The sequence below is a fragment of the Mauremys reevesii genome, linkage group 21 (genome assembly GCF_016161935.1).
Source record: "Mauremys reevesii isolate NIE-2019 linkage group 21, ASM1616193v1, whole genome shotgun sequence".
NCBI lineage: Eukaryota > Metazoa > Chordata > Testudines > Geoemydidae > Mauremys > Mauremys reevesii.
This window is the reverse complement of record NC_052643.1, coordinates 5,304,029-5,322,610: the sequence shown is the minus strand read 5'-3', so window position 1 is coordinate 5,322,610 and position 18,582 is coordinate 5,304,029. Positions and strand designations below refer to the sequence as shown.

The 18,582-nt window shown below is 48.7% G+C and overlaps 1 protein-coding gene across 3 annotated transcripts in view; it reads right to left on the bottom strand.

Moving 5' to 3' along the window:
- PAX7 (paired box 7) overlaps nt 1-18,582 on the bottom strand; it is a 147,960-nt gene that overhangs the window by 73,723 nt on the left and 55,655 nt on the right. For all 3 annotated transcript variants that reach the window (XM_039509500.1, XM_039509501.1, XM_039509502.1), the window contains exon 5: nt 3,565-3,764. In XM_039509500.1, the coding sequence (XP_039365434.1) occupies nt 3,565-3,764 (200 nt within the window). The remainder of the gene's footprint in view (nt 1-3,564; nt 3,765-18,582) is intronic.

The following is an 18,582-nucleotide window of genomic DNA, read 5'->3' as shown; positions in this document are numbered from 1 at the left end:
GGAGGGGAGTGTGTGGGTGAGGGATCAGAGACACAAAATGGGACAGGGCAGGGTTTATTCCACAGCCTCTCTCGTGCAGGAGGTCAGACTAGCTGCTCTGGGAGGCAGTGGGACCCAATGGATAAGGCACTAGATGGGACTCGGCAGATCTTGGGTTGGCTGTGTGACCAGGGGCACTTCCTTTCTCTGTACCTCTTTTTTTCCTCCCACCCTTTGTCTGTTTTGCCTTGTGAGCTCCTTGGGGCACGGGGGGAGAGAGAGAGAGCGCGCGTGTGTGTGTGTGTGTGCACGCACAACATCTAGCACAATGAGGTCCCAATCTTGGCTGGCGCCTCTAGCCATTACTGTAAAAAATAATACTATAACTACTGCTAATAAACATCCGTTCTGGCCGCAGAACCTGTGAAGAGAGGGGGAAAAGGGCTGCAGGACTCTTCCTGTTGTGTGTGTGTGTGTGTTTTCCACAAGAACGTGATTGACTGATGTTTGTGGCTCCTGAGAGCCAGTGGAAGATCCGCTCTGATATCCAGAAAATTTTACAAGGGGCGGCAGGCTTAAAAGCGGTGGGAAGAAGCCGAGCCTGCCAGGATGTCGGAATGAAAAAGCGATCAGGAATGCGCCGCGGAGAACAGCTGCTACTAGCACTCTGGCAGGAGCCTTCCCCACAAGCTGCCTGGGAGCCAGGAGAGGGATTCGGAGATCACAGCTTGAGCCGAGGGAAGGGGGTTATTTATTTATTTGGTTGGCTTTGCTTTCCTCCACCCCCTTGTCGCTCTGAGGTCGGAACTCCTCGGAAGGAAGGAACCTGCCACGGGTTCACAGGGCAGCTCTTCCAGCTGTGTGGGTGCCTGGATTAGAAGACTTGGCAGGGGCTGTGGGGAGGAATCTCAGCTCTCTGGCACTCCTTGGGCTTTCCCTCCGCTCCCGCGACTGGCACCACAGTACACTGAATACAGATATATTTTTCACCGTAAAAACGTGTGTAGGGGTCTTTGCCCAGGTAGAATTCCCCCTCCAAGCACCATTCTCTGGGTGGGTTTGGCCAACCGGCACCTTCTTACTTCTCCTTGTTTCTCTACTAGGGTCTTTCAATGTCTGCATCAGCCAAAGTAAATCAGGACAGGAGCATGCAACCCCCCTCATATTTTATCTCCAGCACAAGCCCCTGCCATCCAGGGTGGGTGGAGCAGGGCTTGCTTCAGGAGCAAGTAAGAGAATTTTCAAGAGGTCAGATGGTCTCATGGTGCAAAGACGACCCCTTCTTGCTGGCTAGCGGCTATCATGGAGACTTGAGGACAGGAAGCCCTGTGCTTCCTGTCCTCGAGAAGAGTACTTAGACCTTGCACAAACTGGGATCCCAGTAGGATGATTTTGCTTGCCTTGCCCAGAAGGAAATAAAGCAGCATTTCAGTGACGCAGCTGCTGCGTTTCTGCTCTAGACCAGTTACCGTAGACCGGCTTTCACCACCAATGTGCCCTAAACCGAGAGGATGAGCAACCCTGTGTAATGCAGAGAGAAGGATAAACTCTTGGAACAGCACAGGGCCTGTTCCAATGCTCGCTGCAGGCAATGGGGGTTTTTCTTGGGTTTTAGTGGGAGGTGGATTGGGCTCATCATGAACAAATGGCATTATTATTGCTAAAATCTCAGGAAGACCCTCTTGGCTAAAGTCAAGTCTAGTATCATAGAATCACAGAAGATTAGGGTTGGAAGAGACCTCAGGAGGTCATCTAGTCCAACCCCGGTCAAAGCAGGTCCAACCCCAACTAAATCATCCCAGCCAGGATTTTGTCAAGCTAGGCCTTAAAAACCTCTAAGGAAGGAGATTCCACCACCTCCCTAGGTAACCTATTCCAGTGCTTCACCACCCTCCTAGTGAAATAGTTTTTCCTAATATCCAACCTAAATCTCCCCCACTGCAACTTGAGACCATTACTCCCTGTTCTGTCATCTGCCACCACTGAGAACAGCCGAGCTCCAGCCTCTTTGGAACCCCCCTTCAGGTAGTTGAAGGCTGCTATCAAATCCTCCCTCACTCTTCTCTTCTGCAGACTAAATAACCCCAGTTCCCTCAGCCTCTCCTCATAGGTCATGTGCCCCAGGCCCCTATCGGTCTAATGTCCACTACATCTCCTCTGCTGGGGCAATACAGCCTATGTTCACAGGGAGAAGGATTAACTCTGACACAGGGCGTCTTTTGTGTCTCAAGGTACGATGGGTCAGATCTTCCCTCCCCAGGAAAATAATAATCATCCCTCGCTCTTATATAGAGCTTTTCATCAGTAGATCTCAAAGAGTTTTACAGAGGCCAATATCAACATCTCCACTATACAGATGGAGAAACTGAGGCACAGAGAGATGCTGGGTGGCTCAGGGAGACACGCTGCAGTCATTGAGCCTTTGCTACACCCACGCGCTGTGAGTCTGAGCCCCCGCGGTGGCAGCTTTCAGAGAACACACGTTGGGCAGGAAAAGCCAGCGGGAGGCAAAAAGACACACAGGAAACGCTGTGAGCTGTAGCATTGCGGCTATCCATCTCTTTTGATGGCCAGGGCAAGACCATGAACCGGGTGGATGTCCGAGAGGTGTGAGGCCCGGTTTTGGGAGGATGCAGCCATATGGCTGGGCTGGCCTCGGAGGGATTAACACAGGTCTGGTGTTATTCTGAGGGGAATCTCAGACAGAAAAACGCCTGTTTTGCTTCCAAAAGGCCATTTAACTGAAGAACTATTTCCCTGTCACCAGACGGGGTTGCTCTTTCCCTCCCTCCTGCGGCTGCAATTCCACTCCATGCTGAGGCTGAAACCGAATAGCGCTGCCCATACTGACTGTTGGTGTCTCCATTTCACTTCTTTAACCCAGCACAATCCTCAGCGCCCCCCCTTCCCTTTCCCCGGGGGACTCTATTATACCCACCGATCTGTTCACACTCCTTATCCCTCTGCATGTTTGCACACACTGCTGACCCAGCCTTTATCTGGAAGACATAAGGGTCTGTGTGCGGAGTTCCCACAAGGGCTATTAATTGTGTCGATGTCATAGCTTTCTCCCTTCCTCCTCCTCTCCCCTCCCCCCCCCCACTCGCAAACTCTCAGGAGATTTGCAAAAAGAAAAACAGATTCACACGCAGAATTTGCAACCTTTGCAAAATATGATCCAAACCCTTGGGCGGGGAGAGGGGAGGCTGGGGTATGGTAAATAGTAGAAACAGCCCAGACCCTCCTAGGTAAATGGGATACAGCCCCTTCCTCACTCAAGGCACTAAACACAGAACTGAACATCCCGTCAGCTTTGGCTCATGATCCCAATCTAGATTGAAATTTTGCAGCTGTAATGGGCCAAACCAAAATCCCAGATGGGAACAGCCTTGGGCTATGGGGAAACTTTGGATCTGGATCCAAACTATGCATCTCAGCCCCGGTCACCTGATCCTATAGAAATGGTTCATCCACCGTGTCATCCTCCCACTCTCAGCTCCTCCTGCTCCTAGGTCAATGGACCTAGAGAGTCCCTGGCTGCTGTGTTATCAGGGGACTCAGCCATGTCCTGACTCTCATCCTTACCTGTACTCTGGCCTCTGTGAGTTTGGTCCTCTGGGCTAACTCCTCTCGTGTGTAGATATCTGGGTAGTGGGTTCTCTCAAAGGCCTTCTCCAGCTCCTCCAGCTGCTCGGCCGTGAAGGTGGTCCGGCTACGGCGCTGCTTGCGTTTCAAGGGGAGGTCCGGTTCAGACTCAACATCCGAGCCTTCATCCAGCCTGTTACCTGGCGAGGGAAAGAGAAGAAGGACTGAGGCTTAAATGGCAGAAAAGCCAGAATTAAACTGCTACAGGGAAGGAGAGAATCCAATATAGTCATAGAGTTTAAGGCCTGAATACACCATCAGATCATCTAGTCTGACCTCCTGTAGACAACAGCCTACTAACACCTCCTAGCCACCCCCACAACCAGAATTAGAGCAATGCTACAGTGATGGTGTCCACCAAGCCAACTTCTACTTCTGGGTAGAACTGGACGGGGAAATTCTGACAAAACATTTTTTGTCAGAAAAATGCTGATTTGTCAAAACTGAAATGGTTTGTGGGAACGGATCAGTTTCGACGAATCTCCTGATTCGAAAATTGTTTGGAAAAAAAGAAAAGTTTCCAAATGGTAGAAATGTCCCATTTTGGTATTTTTGAAGCAAAACATTTCATTGGACCGTTGGGAACTATTTTTCATTTTGAAATGTTAAATTTCTATTGTTTATAAAAAGGTTCAAAATAAAAAAGGTCAAAATGGAAAAGAAACACCTACAGATGATCAAAACGTGTCAGCTGACCCAGTTTGATGATTATTATAGTTTTTGGATGATCAGCTTGTGAACATTTGTGAACCCTTGGTCCTGATTTGGGACATGGAAACACACGTGAAACCTCAAAAACTCTCGTGGGGCATGAAAAGAGTTTCTACTTCTGGCCTGCCCAGAGGACACAGGGCTGCTGGCTTGATGCTGATGGAACCAGCACCGCTCCTCAGTGGCTGAGAGAAAGTACATCCTCTATAGATGCCCAGAGCTGGGTAGGGGCTTTAAGTGGAGGGCAGAGGACCTAACACCAATAGCTCAGGCTCTAGGACCCTGCAAAGGACAACAAGGACAAGTGCAGAGTCCTGCACTTAGGACGGAAGAATCCCATGCACTGCTACAGACTAGGGACCGAATGGCTGGGCAGCAGTTCTGCAGAAAAGGACCTGGGGGTTACGGTGGACGAAAAGCTGAATATGAGTCAACAGTGTGCCCTTGTTGCCAAGAAGGCTAATGGCATTTTGGGTTGTATAAGTAGGGGCATTTCCAGCAGATCGAGGGACGTGATCATTCCCCTCTATTCAGCACTGGTGAGGCCTCATTTGGAGTACTGTGTCCAGTTTTGGGCCCACACTACAAGAAGGATGTGGATAAATTGGAGAGAGTCCAGCAGAGGGCAACAAAAATGATTAGGGGGCTGGAGCACATGACTTATGAGGAGAGGCTGAGGGAACTGGGATTGTTTAGTCTGCAGAAGAGAAGAATGAGGGGGGATTTGATAGCTGCTTTCAACTACCTGAAAGGGGGTTCCAAAGAGGATGGATCTAGACTGTTCTCAGTGGTAGAAAATGACAGAACAAGGAGTAATGGTCTCAAGTTGCAGAGGGGGAGGTTTAGGCTGGATATTAGGAAAAACTTTTTCACTAGTAGGGTGGTGAAGAACTGGAATGGGTTACCTAGGGAGGTGGTGGAATCTCCTTCCTTAGAGGTTTTTAAGGTCAGGCTTGACAAAGCCCTGGCTGGGATGATTTAGTTGGGTTTGGTCCTGCTTTGAGCAGGGGGTTGGACTAGATACCTCCTGAGATCCCTTCCAACCCTGAGATTCTATGATTCTATGAAAGTGGAGGGTCCCAGAGCTCAGGTTGCAGCCTGAATCCAAACAGTCTACACTGCAGTTAAACTGTCCCTCAGCCTGAGTCAGCAGGTGGCTGTTTGATGCCCCTTTGTGACACGAGTTTAGGGGCCTCGGTTTAGTTCCTTGCGAACAAGCATCCGTTTCCCCCCAAACACACCACAGCCGATGCTCATTGTTGGCCATCTCTGCAGAAAGACCGTGAGCTGAGTGAATTCCCCTGTCAACCCTAGAGGTGGTCCCTCCTGGTTGGCATGATGCCCCTTTGCTGGGCACAGTGCACAGGGAGATTTCATGGCTGCTGCCCAGGCTCCATCTGTCCCATGGATAAAGGGAGGGTTTAATCCAGCATATTTATCGGGATCAAATTCACAAGAGAGACAGCGAAACTTCCCCAACAGCCCATCCTCAAAAGGAGCATGTGGCCCCCTGACTTCTGTGAATAGGGCACCCCGGGCCCCGCTTTGAGGGAATGATGATGGGTCCAGAAAGTAGCATTTTTAACAGGCTGAAAGCATCTTAAGGGAGACGCTAGGAGTTTAAAAAACTCCCACTAGTTTCAAAACAGCTCACAGGGAAAGGTCTCCTCTTCAGTCAATAGCTGCATCTCCTGTCAGCATCGCACAAGGTTAAAGGGAGTCACAACTCACAGAAAAGGTCCTCGGCTCTTGGAGGGGGAAAGAAAACAAGTTTCTGATGTTTGCACATGTTTTGGCTACGGTCCTGGCTTTCACGCTATCTACTCTGTCTTCATGATTAGCTCTGATACCCCACCTGCTACAGTCTTTTATCTGGGAGGGAGGGAGGGAAAAAGAAAAAGAAAGAAAGAAAGAAAGAAAGAAAAATAAATGCTTCAGCATTTATTTGAGCTGTATTGACCTGGACCTGCTGCCAGTATCAAGTCTTTGCTGTGTACGGGACGTACCATTAAACAACGAAACCAAATAGATCAGACTTGGCTTAACAGAGTTTGCCCCAGAGCTAGTGGGCCTGATTCTGGTCTCACGTACACAAGTGCAAATCCTCAGCTGATGTCCACAGAGTTACACCAGTGTAAATACGTGGCCCGGGGAACCTTACTGGGAGGGGGTGGGAGAAAAGTGCTAGACTGCCTCACTCTTTAGTGCTCCCTCGAGGCCACTCACATTGCAAAACTGTTGTCTCAACAGATGCTGTGCGACCCTGCCGCAGGTTAAGCGGTGCAGATGCCAGTGCACAGAATGCTTAATCTAGGCCGGTACCCCACGTCGCTGCTGTGTGGGAAAGTGAGAGGCAACTTCAGCTCTCGTGGGATATATGCCCTTGCTCAGTATGGAGGCAGACCGGAGAACTTGATGTTTAAAGCCTTAGGTGTCCTCAGCGAAACAAGAGATCTGATCTCTCTGTTTCTCTTTCTCTGTCTCTCATTAATACAACAGATTGTACTTAAATGCACATTGGTTAACTACAGGGGACCTGATTCTGATCTCCCTTACACCAGAATAACTCCACTGACTTCAATGGTGTTACTCCCGATTTACACTGACGTAGCTGAGAGCAGAATCAAGACCATAATCTGTTTCAGTGCATAGTTCACAACCCCAGTCTGCTCCTATTAGGCCAAACCTTTATCAGCTATGATTAAATGCATGAGTTACATAGGCAGGGCCAAATCCATCCTTGGAATAATCCATATAAAGTCAATGGAGCTGCCCCAGGGATGAATCTGGCCCCTTCTCTTCACTGTGCTCTTATGTGGTGATCGGAACTTTCCACCAAAACCTCCTTTTTTTCCTCCCAGGACTGGGAATCCCAGCTGTGGCGTTCTCAACAGCTGCTGAACAATGCAGACGGCCTGTGGAGCATGAGGCAAATATCCCAATGGGGGCCAATTATTTATAACGAGCAGGTCAAACATGCCATTGGATCCAGCGTGCTGCAGGGCAGGATGATTTCATTTCTTGGGTCTATGTGAGGAGGATGCACTGTGTCTGAATTGAGCTCTTGGATGCAGGAGTGATGGACCACGTCCGTTTGAGTTAACTCGGACCAGGCACCCCTTGGGCTGTGCTGTAGCCGCATGAGCTACATGGCTTCCTATCTGTCAGGGTGGTTATACTGGTGTAAGGGAGATCAGAATCAGGTCCCCTGTAGTTAACCAATATGCATTTAAGTACAATTAGTGGCCTCATGTTCTCAGAGCTGTGGGAATCACTGTGCCAGGTGATTGTAACCCAGCCTCTATTTCCACCTGTGGGATACCAATAGAATCAGCATCGTAGGACTGAAAGGGACCTCGCGAGGTCATCTAGTCCAGTCCCCTGCACCGAGGCAGGACTAAGTATTATCTAGACCGGGGTCGGCAACCTTTCAGAAGTGCTGTGCCGAGTCTTCATTTATTCACTCTAATGTAAGGTTCCGCGTGCCAGTCATACATTTTAACATTTTTAGAAGGTCTCTTTCTATAAGTCTATAATATAGAACTAAACTATTGTTGTATGTAAAGTAAATAAGGTTTTAAAAATGTTTAAGAAGCTTCATTTAAAATTAAATTAAAATGCAGAGCCCCTCGGACCGGTGGCCAGGACCCGGGCAATGTGAGTGGCACTGAAAATCAGCTCGCGTGCCGCCTTCGGCACACGTGCCATAGGTTGCCTACCCCTGATCTAGACCATCCCTGACAGGTGTTTGTCCAACCTGCTCTTAAAAATCCCCAATGATGGAGGTTCCACAACCTCCCTAGGCAATTTATTCCAGGGCTTAACCACCCTGACAGCTAGGAAGCTTTTCCTACTGTCCAACCTAAACTGCCCTTGCTGCAATTTAAGCCCATTGCTTCTTGTCCTATCCTCAGAGGTTAACAAGAACAATTTTTCTCCTTCCTCCTTGTAACAACCTTTTATGAGCTTGAAAACTGTTATCATGTCCCCTCTCAGTCTTCTCTTCTGCAAACTAAACAAACCCAATTTTTTCAATCTTTCCTCCTAGGTCATGTTTTCTAGACCTTTAATATTTTTTGTTACTCTCCTTGACTTTCTCCAATTTGTCCACATCTTTCCTGAAACGTGGCACCCAGAACTGGACACAGTACTCCAGTTGAGGCAGTATCAGCACAGAGTAGAGAGGAAGAATGACTTCTCGTGTCTTAAAATGCAGCAAAGAGTCCTGTGGCACCTTATAGACTAACAGACGTATTGGAGCATGAACTTTCGTGGGTGAATACCCAATTCGCTGGATGCATGTGTCTTGATTGCAACACTCCTGCTTATACATCCCAAAATGATGTTTGCTTTTTTTACAACAGTGTTACATTGTTGACTCATATTTAGCTTGTGATCCACAGATCTCTTTCTGTACAATGTATAGCGTTCTCATATTTTCGATCTCTCACATCTGTTATTCCCAGTGGGCCAAATCATGGTTCCAATGAAATCAATAACAGTTCTGCTGTTGACCTCAGTGGGACCAGCATCGGGCCAATATTTTTAGGAGGCCTTTAGAATCCCGACTGTAGCACAAATCTGGTACATGGTCAGCGTCACTGGTTCTGGTGCATGATCAGCATCATTGGTTCTGGTGCATGATCAGCATCATTGGTTCTGGTGCATGATCAGCTTCATTGGTTCTGGTGCATGATCAGCTTCATTGGTTCTTGCATTTTCAGGAAAATCTCTAGATTCTTAAATGGTGCAACATGCACATCTTGGCCAGGTACAGGTACATCTGGGCTCTGGAGAACCAGACTGTGCACAAGCACATCTGGAATCCAAGAACATGTTATTAATTTAATTAGCATAAATATAATTGTATATTTCACAAGCAACTGTCAGTTTCATTAGTTGGCATTCTTGATGGAAATAATTTGCAATAATAAAAGTTAGGAAAGAGGTAAGTTTGGGTCTAAAATGCAGGCTGTTCCTGGTAATGAGAGGACACTTCAGAGTGTTTTGTCCACAGCATATAAACAGAGACGTTAGATAAAAAATATAAAACACTCTTGCTGGAAGGCTGCAGAGGAACACTATTTTTGTTCCTAGATGCCAGAACAATGCACAGTAACCCAAAACAGAGTGAGAGAAAGCAGGCTGCTCACTAAGGCAGCAAAGCACAATTCACCCCACTTTGCTTTAAACTGGCTCCTTCCAGACTGACTCTGCTCACATACTTTCCGAAGAGCCTGCCAGCAGGACAAGGAAGCTGCCCCACGGCCCGCTTTTAAAGTGATAGCTTGCAATACAGCTGAGTCCTCAATACACCACAGACAGTCGTGAAGGCAAATGAATCAGATTGAACATTATTTCAGTGTTGTATAGACAAATACACACACACATAGCAGCCATACTCAGGCTGTTGCATAAGGAACAGCTACTGTTAGTGCTGCTCTTTTCATTGTGAAGTACCGGTAATTATACGGCGTTTCAGATTTACTGTGCTGTAGGGGTGGAATGGACTTGTTGGCCATTAGAAAACATGCAGGCAACCTAACCACCTGAGAGGACTTCCAGAGTCCTCATCGGCTTTGTGATCACTGATCCTGACCCTTAGTGTTGCACATAGCCGATTATTTCTGTTACCCTGCCTCCCCCACCTCTTAAACGTGACCCCCTGTTTTTGTCTCCTCCACATGTTACTTCTTGACTTTCAGACTCTAAGTGCTTCAGCCCAAGGATGGTAATTTAGTATATTATTGTACCGTGCCTAGTGCAGTGAACCCCCTGATCTGGACGTATCCCAATATAAATGTGACGTTAATAATAAATAATAATATTTTCCTCCAGTTCACCTGTCCACCTGGGAGTGGTGCTAGAACAGGGGTTGGCAGCCTTTCAGAAGTGCTGTGCCGAGTCTTCATTTATTCACTCTAATTTAAGGTTTCGCGTGCCAGTCATACATTTTAACATTTTTAGAAGGTCTCTTCATATAAGCCTATAATATATAACTAAACTATTGTTGTATGTAAAGTAAATAAGGATTTTAAAATGTTTAAGAAGCTTAATTTCAAATTAAATTAAAATGCAGAGCCCCCAGACCGGTGGCCAGGACACAGGCAGTGTGAGTGCCACTGAAAATCAGCTCGCGTGCTGCCGTCGGCACATGTGCCATAGGTTGCCTACCCCGGTGCTAGAATATCTATAGCAGGGGTAGGCAACCTATGGCACAGCTGCCGAAGGCGGCATGTGAGGTGATTTTCAGTGGCACTCACACTGCTCAGGTCCTGCCCACTGGTCCAGGGGGCTCTACATTTTAATTTAATTTGAAATGAAGCTTCCTAAACATTTTAAAATCCTTATTTACTTTACATACAACAATAGTTTAGTTCTATATTATAGACTTATAGAAAGAGACCTTCTAAAAACGTTAAAATGTATCACTGGCACGCAGAACCTTAAATCAGAGTGAATAAATGAAGACTCGGCACAGCACTTCTGAAAGGTTGCCGAGCCCTGCTCTATAGACGACGGAGCTGGCTCACCTGGCTACCTGGTGGTCATGCTCGACTATCTATGAACAAAACATCCAACATCGAGGTGTTTTATATACCTAAGGTTAGTGCTACAATATCGATGGACAATGAATCCAACTCTTTTGGCTATCTGGTGTTACAGCCAGAATCCCTGCCACTAATTCATACAGCCCTGCTGCAACCCAAAATATCACCCACACCCCGGTGTAGGAGATGGGGAAGTAGAATGAGAGAGCCTCCCAAAACTCAGATAAGCTTCATCCCCCCACTCCGGTTTGCCTCCCCACCTAGCCTCTTGTGCATATTTTCCATGGTGGTCTGGAATGGGAAGGAGCCAAACTTCTTTAAACATCCGCAAATTGGCAGGTGAAAAATCCCTCACAAGGAGCCTGGCAGGGAATAGCCAGTTGTCATGACACCCAACTCATCAGCCTGTCCCTGGGGACTTGCTGGCCATCTACCTGGCTGCAGTGCCAGATGGGAGAGCGCCAAAGCCGCCGTTACAGTGAGACACTGGCCTTCCAGAACACTCCCTGCCTGATCATTTCCAGAAAGCGTTCGATGACAAACGGGGCATGGAGAGTGGAAGGGACTTGCCTGTGGTCGTGCAGCGGAGCTGGGAATACAACTCAGAACGCCTGATGCCAAGTCCTGTGCTTTAACCACAAGACCATACGGAACAGGCCAGGCAGCAAGACAGATCCCAGGGCACGTCTGGAACCAGCTGGTCTTAGCAGGATGCAGCTGCCACTGTCAGGCACAGATTTATTAAATAATGCGGGCCGCCTTCTGGCTAAGATTGAGCGTAGTGTCAGCTGATTAGCCAATGCATCCTGTATTATCAAGGGGATGATCTCCCGTAACTACAGAAAGATGGCCTCATCGCTCTAACAGGTCTTTTCCTAGTCAGAGGGCTCCTATGCGGGGGACTCACTTCTATTATTCTCAGCAAAGTTCACGCACAAAAAGGTTAAGAAAGCTGCAGGAATAACCACCCCCTGCGTATAATGCAAAAATAATGCCCCCCTCCCCCGCGAACCACCAGGAGCCTTCATCCAAAACTTGAACCAACTCTTTTCCCCAGTTTGAAAATGTTTGGATGCCTTCCCCGCCTCCCCTGTTTACTACTGTTCTTCTCTGGAGGCCTCTGAACAACCAGGCTCCAGCCAGGATAGGCAGCAGAAGCAGCAAAGGAGTGCGAGACAGGCTGTTCTGGAGGTATTTCAATTCTGGCTGGAAAAAGAAACCATGCAAAATACCCAGCCTGATTATCACAGAAATGTCGGGCTAGAAGAGACCTCCAGAGGTCATCTAAGCCATCTCCCTCGGCTGAGGCAGGACCCAAGTATACTTAGACCCTCCCTGACAGGGGTTTGTCCAACCTGTTCTTAAAAACCTCCAAGGATGTGGAACCCGAGATACTGGATAGTTTAGAGAAGCATCATTTGATTAGGGTCCCAGATTTTGCATCGGTATTACTGTGTCAATTACAGCTGTGGGTTTTTTTTTAACTATAATATTTATACTAGTACAATTCCTAGTGTAGATACAGTTACACTGTGATAATGATGTCTTATACTGGTCTAATTTACCCCCTTCCCTTATAGGAATGAGCTGTAGGGTATAAGCACGGTTAAACAGGTTTAATTGCATCCACACTCATCATTCATCATCATTCATGCCCGTCACCCCAACCGGGGTATGGGCCGCCAACCACAGATCTCCAGAGTCTTCTATCCGGGGCCATTCGCTCTAGCTGGTTCCAGGTATAGCCCATTTTTAGGGCTCTGATATTGCTTTTAACACTACCAGTCTAGTTAAAGGGGCACAACTTTTGCATGTAGACAAAGCCTCCGAAATATAAAGTCCATGAGCCTGATTCTTCCCCCTTACACCGTGTGTCATCACGTGCACCTGAGGAAAGGTGTGTGAAGTGGGTGTATAATGTCCCCATTGGTGTGAGAGGGTGGCAAATCCCACTCTGGGCTGGTCTACACTGGGGGGGAGTCGATGTAAGATACGCGACTTCAGCTACGAAAATAGCATCGACGTATCTTAGTTCGACTTACCTCCCGTCCTCATGGTGCGGGATCGACAGCCGCAGCTCCTCCGTCAACTCCGCGTCCGCCTCTCGCCCTGGTGGAGTTCTGGAGTTGATGGGGAGCGCGTTCGGGGATTGATTTATCGCGTCTAGACGCCAATCCGGCGGGTAGTGTGGACGTACCCAGACTGTAAACTTTTTGGGGTGGGGACATCTCTTTGTTATATGTTTGTACAGCGCCAAGCGCAATGGCACCAGGGCTTCTCGAGGGTATTGCAATGCAAGCAACAGTGACAATAATTGCGACTGGGGAGCATTTTATGCCCCCTCTGCACAGGTGTAACTGACCACCCTAAACGCAAGGCAGTGGAAAAACCAGGCAGCACCTTTTGCGTGGGTCACCCATCACCCCTTGTAATGAGGGACAGGGAAAGATTAGCTCGCTCGCTTTCAACCCCTCGAGGATGTCTGGGGATTGCCTGTGAAAAGGAAAGAAGAAGAAGAGAAGAAGGGAGAAAAAGCCATGGGAAAAATGGCACAGAGAGGGGAGATGAAAGAGCAGCCCCTCTAGGATATGTTCTAGATACAGGACACGCACTGGTTCCAGTCTAGTTTCTGAGGGGCGAGTCTATCTCTCACACACAGCACAGCTGGAAAAACATTTTTCTTTTCTTTAATTGACTCGCCCTTGGAAACAAGCAACAAATGTGGGTTTACAGCACAGGAGAAAGTTTGCCCACTTGAAAATTGGCAACACTTCTTAAGTCCCCTCCCCCCTTATTTAGATTCTTGGCCCTTTGGGGTAAGGTCTGGCTGGGTCTATGTTTGTGTACAGCACCTGGCACAAAGGGGCTCCGCTCTCAATTGGAGCTGGTGGGCGCGACTGTAATACAAAATAATTGATAAAGATCGTAATGGGCCGGAACCTCGGCTGGCGTCAATCATCGTCGCTCCACTGATGTCAGTGGGCTGGATTCTCAGCTGGTTTAAATCAGTACAGACCCACTGAAATCCATGGAGCTCTGCCGATTTGCAGAAGCTCAGAATCTGGCTCAGGAAACCCTTGCCTAGCGGCGAGCAGAGGTGAGCCCAAGCTGCAAAACTTGAACTAGATCCAACTTGTTCCGAAGCTGGGGGCATTCAGATCTGGGCTCACGGTTCAGCCCTTTGCTGTAGCATCAACTTTCACCATGAACAAAATCCCAGGAACAGCCCCACACCATCACCTCCTCCCACCCCCAAGAGGATGGAGAAAAGAAGGTGAGGAGAGGCCAGCGGGAGATTTGCATGATCCACCTCAAGCCCAGGTTTGAACTGAGGATGCGAGGGATGAAACAAGATGGCTCCTCCCGGATGAAGGGTACGCGGTCAAAGCAACACACGCAGGTGCGTTGGTGTAGCAGGGAGGGGGTCTGGGAGATGGGAGAGGGCTGGAGGGGAGGGGGAGCTGGTTTTACAATCCAGTCTAGCATGAGAAAATGTGTAAATTATGGCCCGCAAACGCGCATTCCTGGGTAACAACGCCAGCGGAGGTGGGGCGTGTAATTAGGAGGAGCGGAGCAGAGGGAGTTTGCAGGAGTTTGAAAGGGGTGGGAGTGGAATGGGGATGTGGGAGTGGGGGAGGAAGAAGAAAAACCCTCAATAATTAAGGGGCATGCTTCTCCTCTCTCCCCCCAGCCCCTGCCCCCTCCCTTTCCCTCCATTACTTCTGGGAGCCTCTTAGCCTTGGAGTTAAATTAATCAACAGGATTAGGTGGAATCGGCCACGGCGAGCCCCTCCAGGCTCAGACAGCCCTCGATGCTCTACAAGGGCCCGCTGCCTCATCTTGAAGCACCTCGGTGCTTTCTGGAAGGATTCGCAGACAGGGTTGGACATGAAGACGCATTCATTATAGAGGAAATCGGATTTGGGCAGGGGGGGAGGGGAGGTAAAAGGGGGGCTGCGTGTTTTCTCCTACGATATTTCTCATCTCTCTCTGTCACCCTCTCTCCTTTAACTCTATTTCCTCTCTCTCTCGTTCCCACCTGCCCCGTCCTAAGAAGTGACTGAGAGGAAGAGAGAGGGGACCGGTTTTGTGAGTCGCTGGGAACCTGCCGGAGCCCGTCAGGGCGCTGTCCACACACGGTAAGTCACGGCATCAAAGGGGCTGCATCCCAAATCACTCCAATGTCACAGGGGCGGTTGGGACATCCCAAGAAGACTGCACCAAAGGCGCTGCGGTGGGTGCCTACTCACTGGGAAGCCTCGAATCAACAGCACAACAGGGGGTGGGGTTAACCCACTTTGAAGACTTTGGCCGTCCAAACCCTCCGACCCACAAAGCCCCTCAGGAGGCTGCATGGATCGGTTCCTGGGCAGGGTGCGACTGGAACTCTGCCACCCGTCCCGAAATTCTGCTCTGAACCTTCTGAGTTTGGGCCATGGGCTCTTCCCACCCTCATGCTCCCGGGGCAATTAAAGAGCATTATTCTGTGGTCTGGTTGGTGACACGGGGAGCAGCCCCTGCTGGGAGGGGATGGTTTCCTCACATCACAATGCTGTCTCAGCAGCTGGTGATGTGGTGTCACATTGTCACAATGCAGCCAAGAGGCACACCAGAGAAGAGCTCACTGGATGGAAATCTTCGCCACCACTGGAGCATTGGGCTGGGTACATGACACATGCACAGGGCCAGACTGGGAACCCCTTCCTCATGCTGAGCGGCACCTTACACCATGAGTAGCTCTGCTGAAATCAATGGGGTCCTACTCAGTGTGAGCAAGGGCATCACAGTCCAGCTCGGCACTAGGAAGATGCCCCATATCATAGAATCATAGAATCTCAGGGTTGGAAGGGACCTCAGGAGGTATCTAGTCCAACCCCCTGCTCAAAGCAGGACCAATCCCATATATATATATATGGAGGCCATATTCCTCCTCTCCATTTGAGCCCTCCTGAATTGGCTTTTCGAGGCTCTAATGGACAACAGCCTGGATCTCTGGCTCCGGTACCATCTTGCTTTCTCCTCCCCCTACCTCTGGAAACAGACTGTTGATGGCACTCCGATGCTACGGAATATGTTATATAAAACCCTAACATACGGCCGTACAGAGATTTCACACACTGATTTGCACTGATATCAGAAGACCGGCTTTGTTTGCCAGGCAGGCTAGTTATTTTTATGCGGGAAAATGAGTCTGTCAGAGATAAGAATGGCCCACGGTGCAGCCCGTATCTACTTAGTTTACTGACCCAGACAAGTGTTCATGCTACAGCCAGTACTGCCACAGAAGAGCAAGAGCGTTTCTGTTCTGCCTGCTGCACCAGTAGCAGAGTTGCTGGCTAGAATGCAGAATCAATATTGATAGGGCTGGAGGAGGAAGCAGAAAAAACACAGCTTGGATGCCAAGTGCCAAGAGGGGACAGCAATCCTGGGGTGGGGTCATAAAATCCCTATTTTGATTCACCAACTGACCTCAACTGGCGATGGCAGCAATTCGAGGGGGGGATCAATAAGGCACAGCAAGATGCATTTTTTTAATTTGCAACGAGTACCCATTTTCTGACCACAATTGATGGTTCTCTCTGAGCAAGAGCTGGGCCGCCCTGGGAATAGAGTATCTGCCTCTCTCTGGAGCAGGAACGGGCAGAAAGCAAACAAAATCCATCAAAATGCAAACAAGACCATCTAAAAAGTGAGTTGAGGAGAGAGGCGGCGGCATTGCAGGCACAAAAGAATTATATTTCCATGAGATTTTTTTTTTAAATGCAACAACAAAAATCTCCCTCCCCACTCTCAGTCTCTCTTCTTTGAGGCCGATGAAGTGTTGAGCCCTAAATGTGAGGGGTGGGATTTTAACTAAATAAGATTTCTGCAGAAGAACCCTTCCTCACTCTCCCGTCCCAACCTATTTAGCTGCAGGTGTGTTCAAAAGAGAGCCAGAGAGATATTCCAACTCCAGATGCATCCCCCCACCACCTGGCCCCATCCATGAAGAAACAATAACCGGCGCATACAATATAGCTTGGATTCTTCACTCTCCCCAACCTGTAAACTGCTCTGTCTCCCAGTTTCCCCCCGCCCCTCCTCAGCTATATTACAGTTTAACATAGTTTAGGGGCTGTGGTGTGAAACGATAGCAGAAAACTGAATCACATAATAGTTGATATGCGTTTTAATCAAGTAATTCGGTCCAAGCCGAGCGAAGGTGCGTATTGGTGGGGTGCCCTTGAATACCAAACAGACTGGATAGCAGGGCTAGGAAAATGAAAAAGTCATTTACAGCTCAGCTGGGGACCGCAGTGTTCAGCACAGCAGTAGTATGGGGCCTTAGGAGATGAGGGTTTTGTTTTTTTTATTCAGGCACTGAACTGGTCAGCTGTAACTAAACCACAGATCGAGGTAATGTCCATTATGGACTTTACAACTTGGCAATAACACTAACAATGAGACCGATGCTCCAGAAGGACGGGGGTGGGAGGGAGGCATTCCCCTTGCCTTCTCTGAAGGTGCAAGATTGTATTGGGGTGCGTGAGAAGCTAGTGAGAAGAGAAAGCTGGAGATTAAATAGCCTGAAAAAGAAGCGAATGGAAAATCAAATGTCATTCCGAGCTCTCTTCTTAATGTTTGGATCATCAGGTTTGATCAGGCAGCAAACCTAAATGCAGCTAGAGCCGTGCAATACACAGAGGTTTTGGTCTGCAGCAAGTGATGAGTTTCTTTTCCAATTTTGGGTCCCCTGGATTCACACTGCAGTTTAAAATTGAAATGATAAATCTGAAGATTCCAAGTGAGACTTGGACTGGACCACCATGCTGTCCCTGGTTCCGGTTAAAAAACATGGCAAAACCGCCCTGGTTCCACCAGAATTCAGGCCCCACTTTGCAAACAGAAGCTGGGATCGGGTGACAGGGGGATGGATCACTGGATGATTCCCTGTTCTGTTCATTCCCTCTGGGGCACCTGGCCTTGGCCACTGTTGGAAGGCAGGGCCAGATGGACCTTTGATCTTACCCAATATGGCTGCTTTTGTGTTCTTATGTTGTGGGCTCATAACAAAGTTAAACTGGGGTGTATTTCACCAGGTGCTTTGGCATGAAATGTTCACACAATCGTTGCTGAACAAGAGGAAGGAGGGCACCTTGGGTAAGGCACTAGCTTGGGGCTTAGGACATGGCAGGTCTAGTCCCTGCTCTGCCACAGACATCTGTGGGACCTTGGGAAAGTCACTTAGACACTGTGTGCCCCAGCTCCCCATCAGTAATAAGGGGAAATCCAGACCTCTAAGGAGTGATGATAAATACATTAAAAAGATTGTATGGCACGGGGGGGTGGGGGAGTCATATAAGCACCTAAGATAGATACAAGCAGCACAGTTTCAGTCACATTTTCAGCCTAAACTAAACAGCAGCCCAAAGCCGCTGCACCTCTGTGTTTTATGGTAATCGTCTCCTTTATGCTGAGACCCAAAAGTCAATGGGAACCTCTCCCCAGCCCATGGGTCAGCCAGGGGAAGAGTGGCACAGGGTGTCATGCGTGCTGGATTCCTCTCCTTCCATTCCAAGCGGAAGCGCGCGGCTGACGTTGCAGATGCACATTGGTTCTGTCACAGGTGCTGTCCAGAGTAGGATTTTCCCAACAGAACACCACATGACTTGGGAATGACAGGTCAATACCCAACAGCCTGATGCGCAAGGAGAGC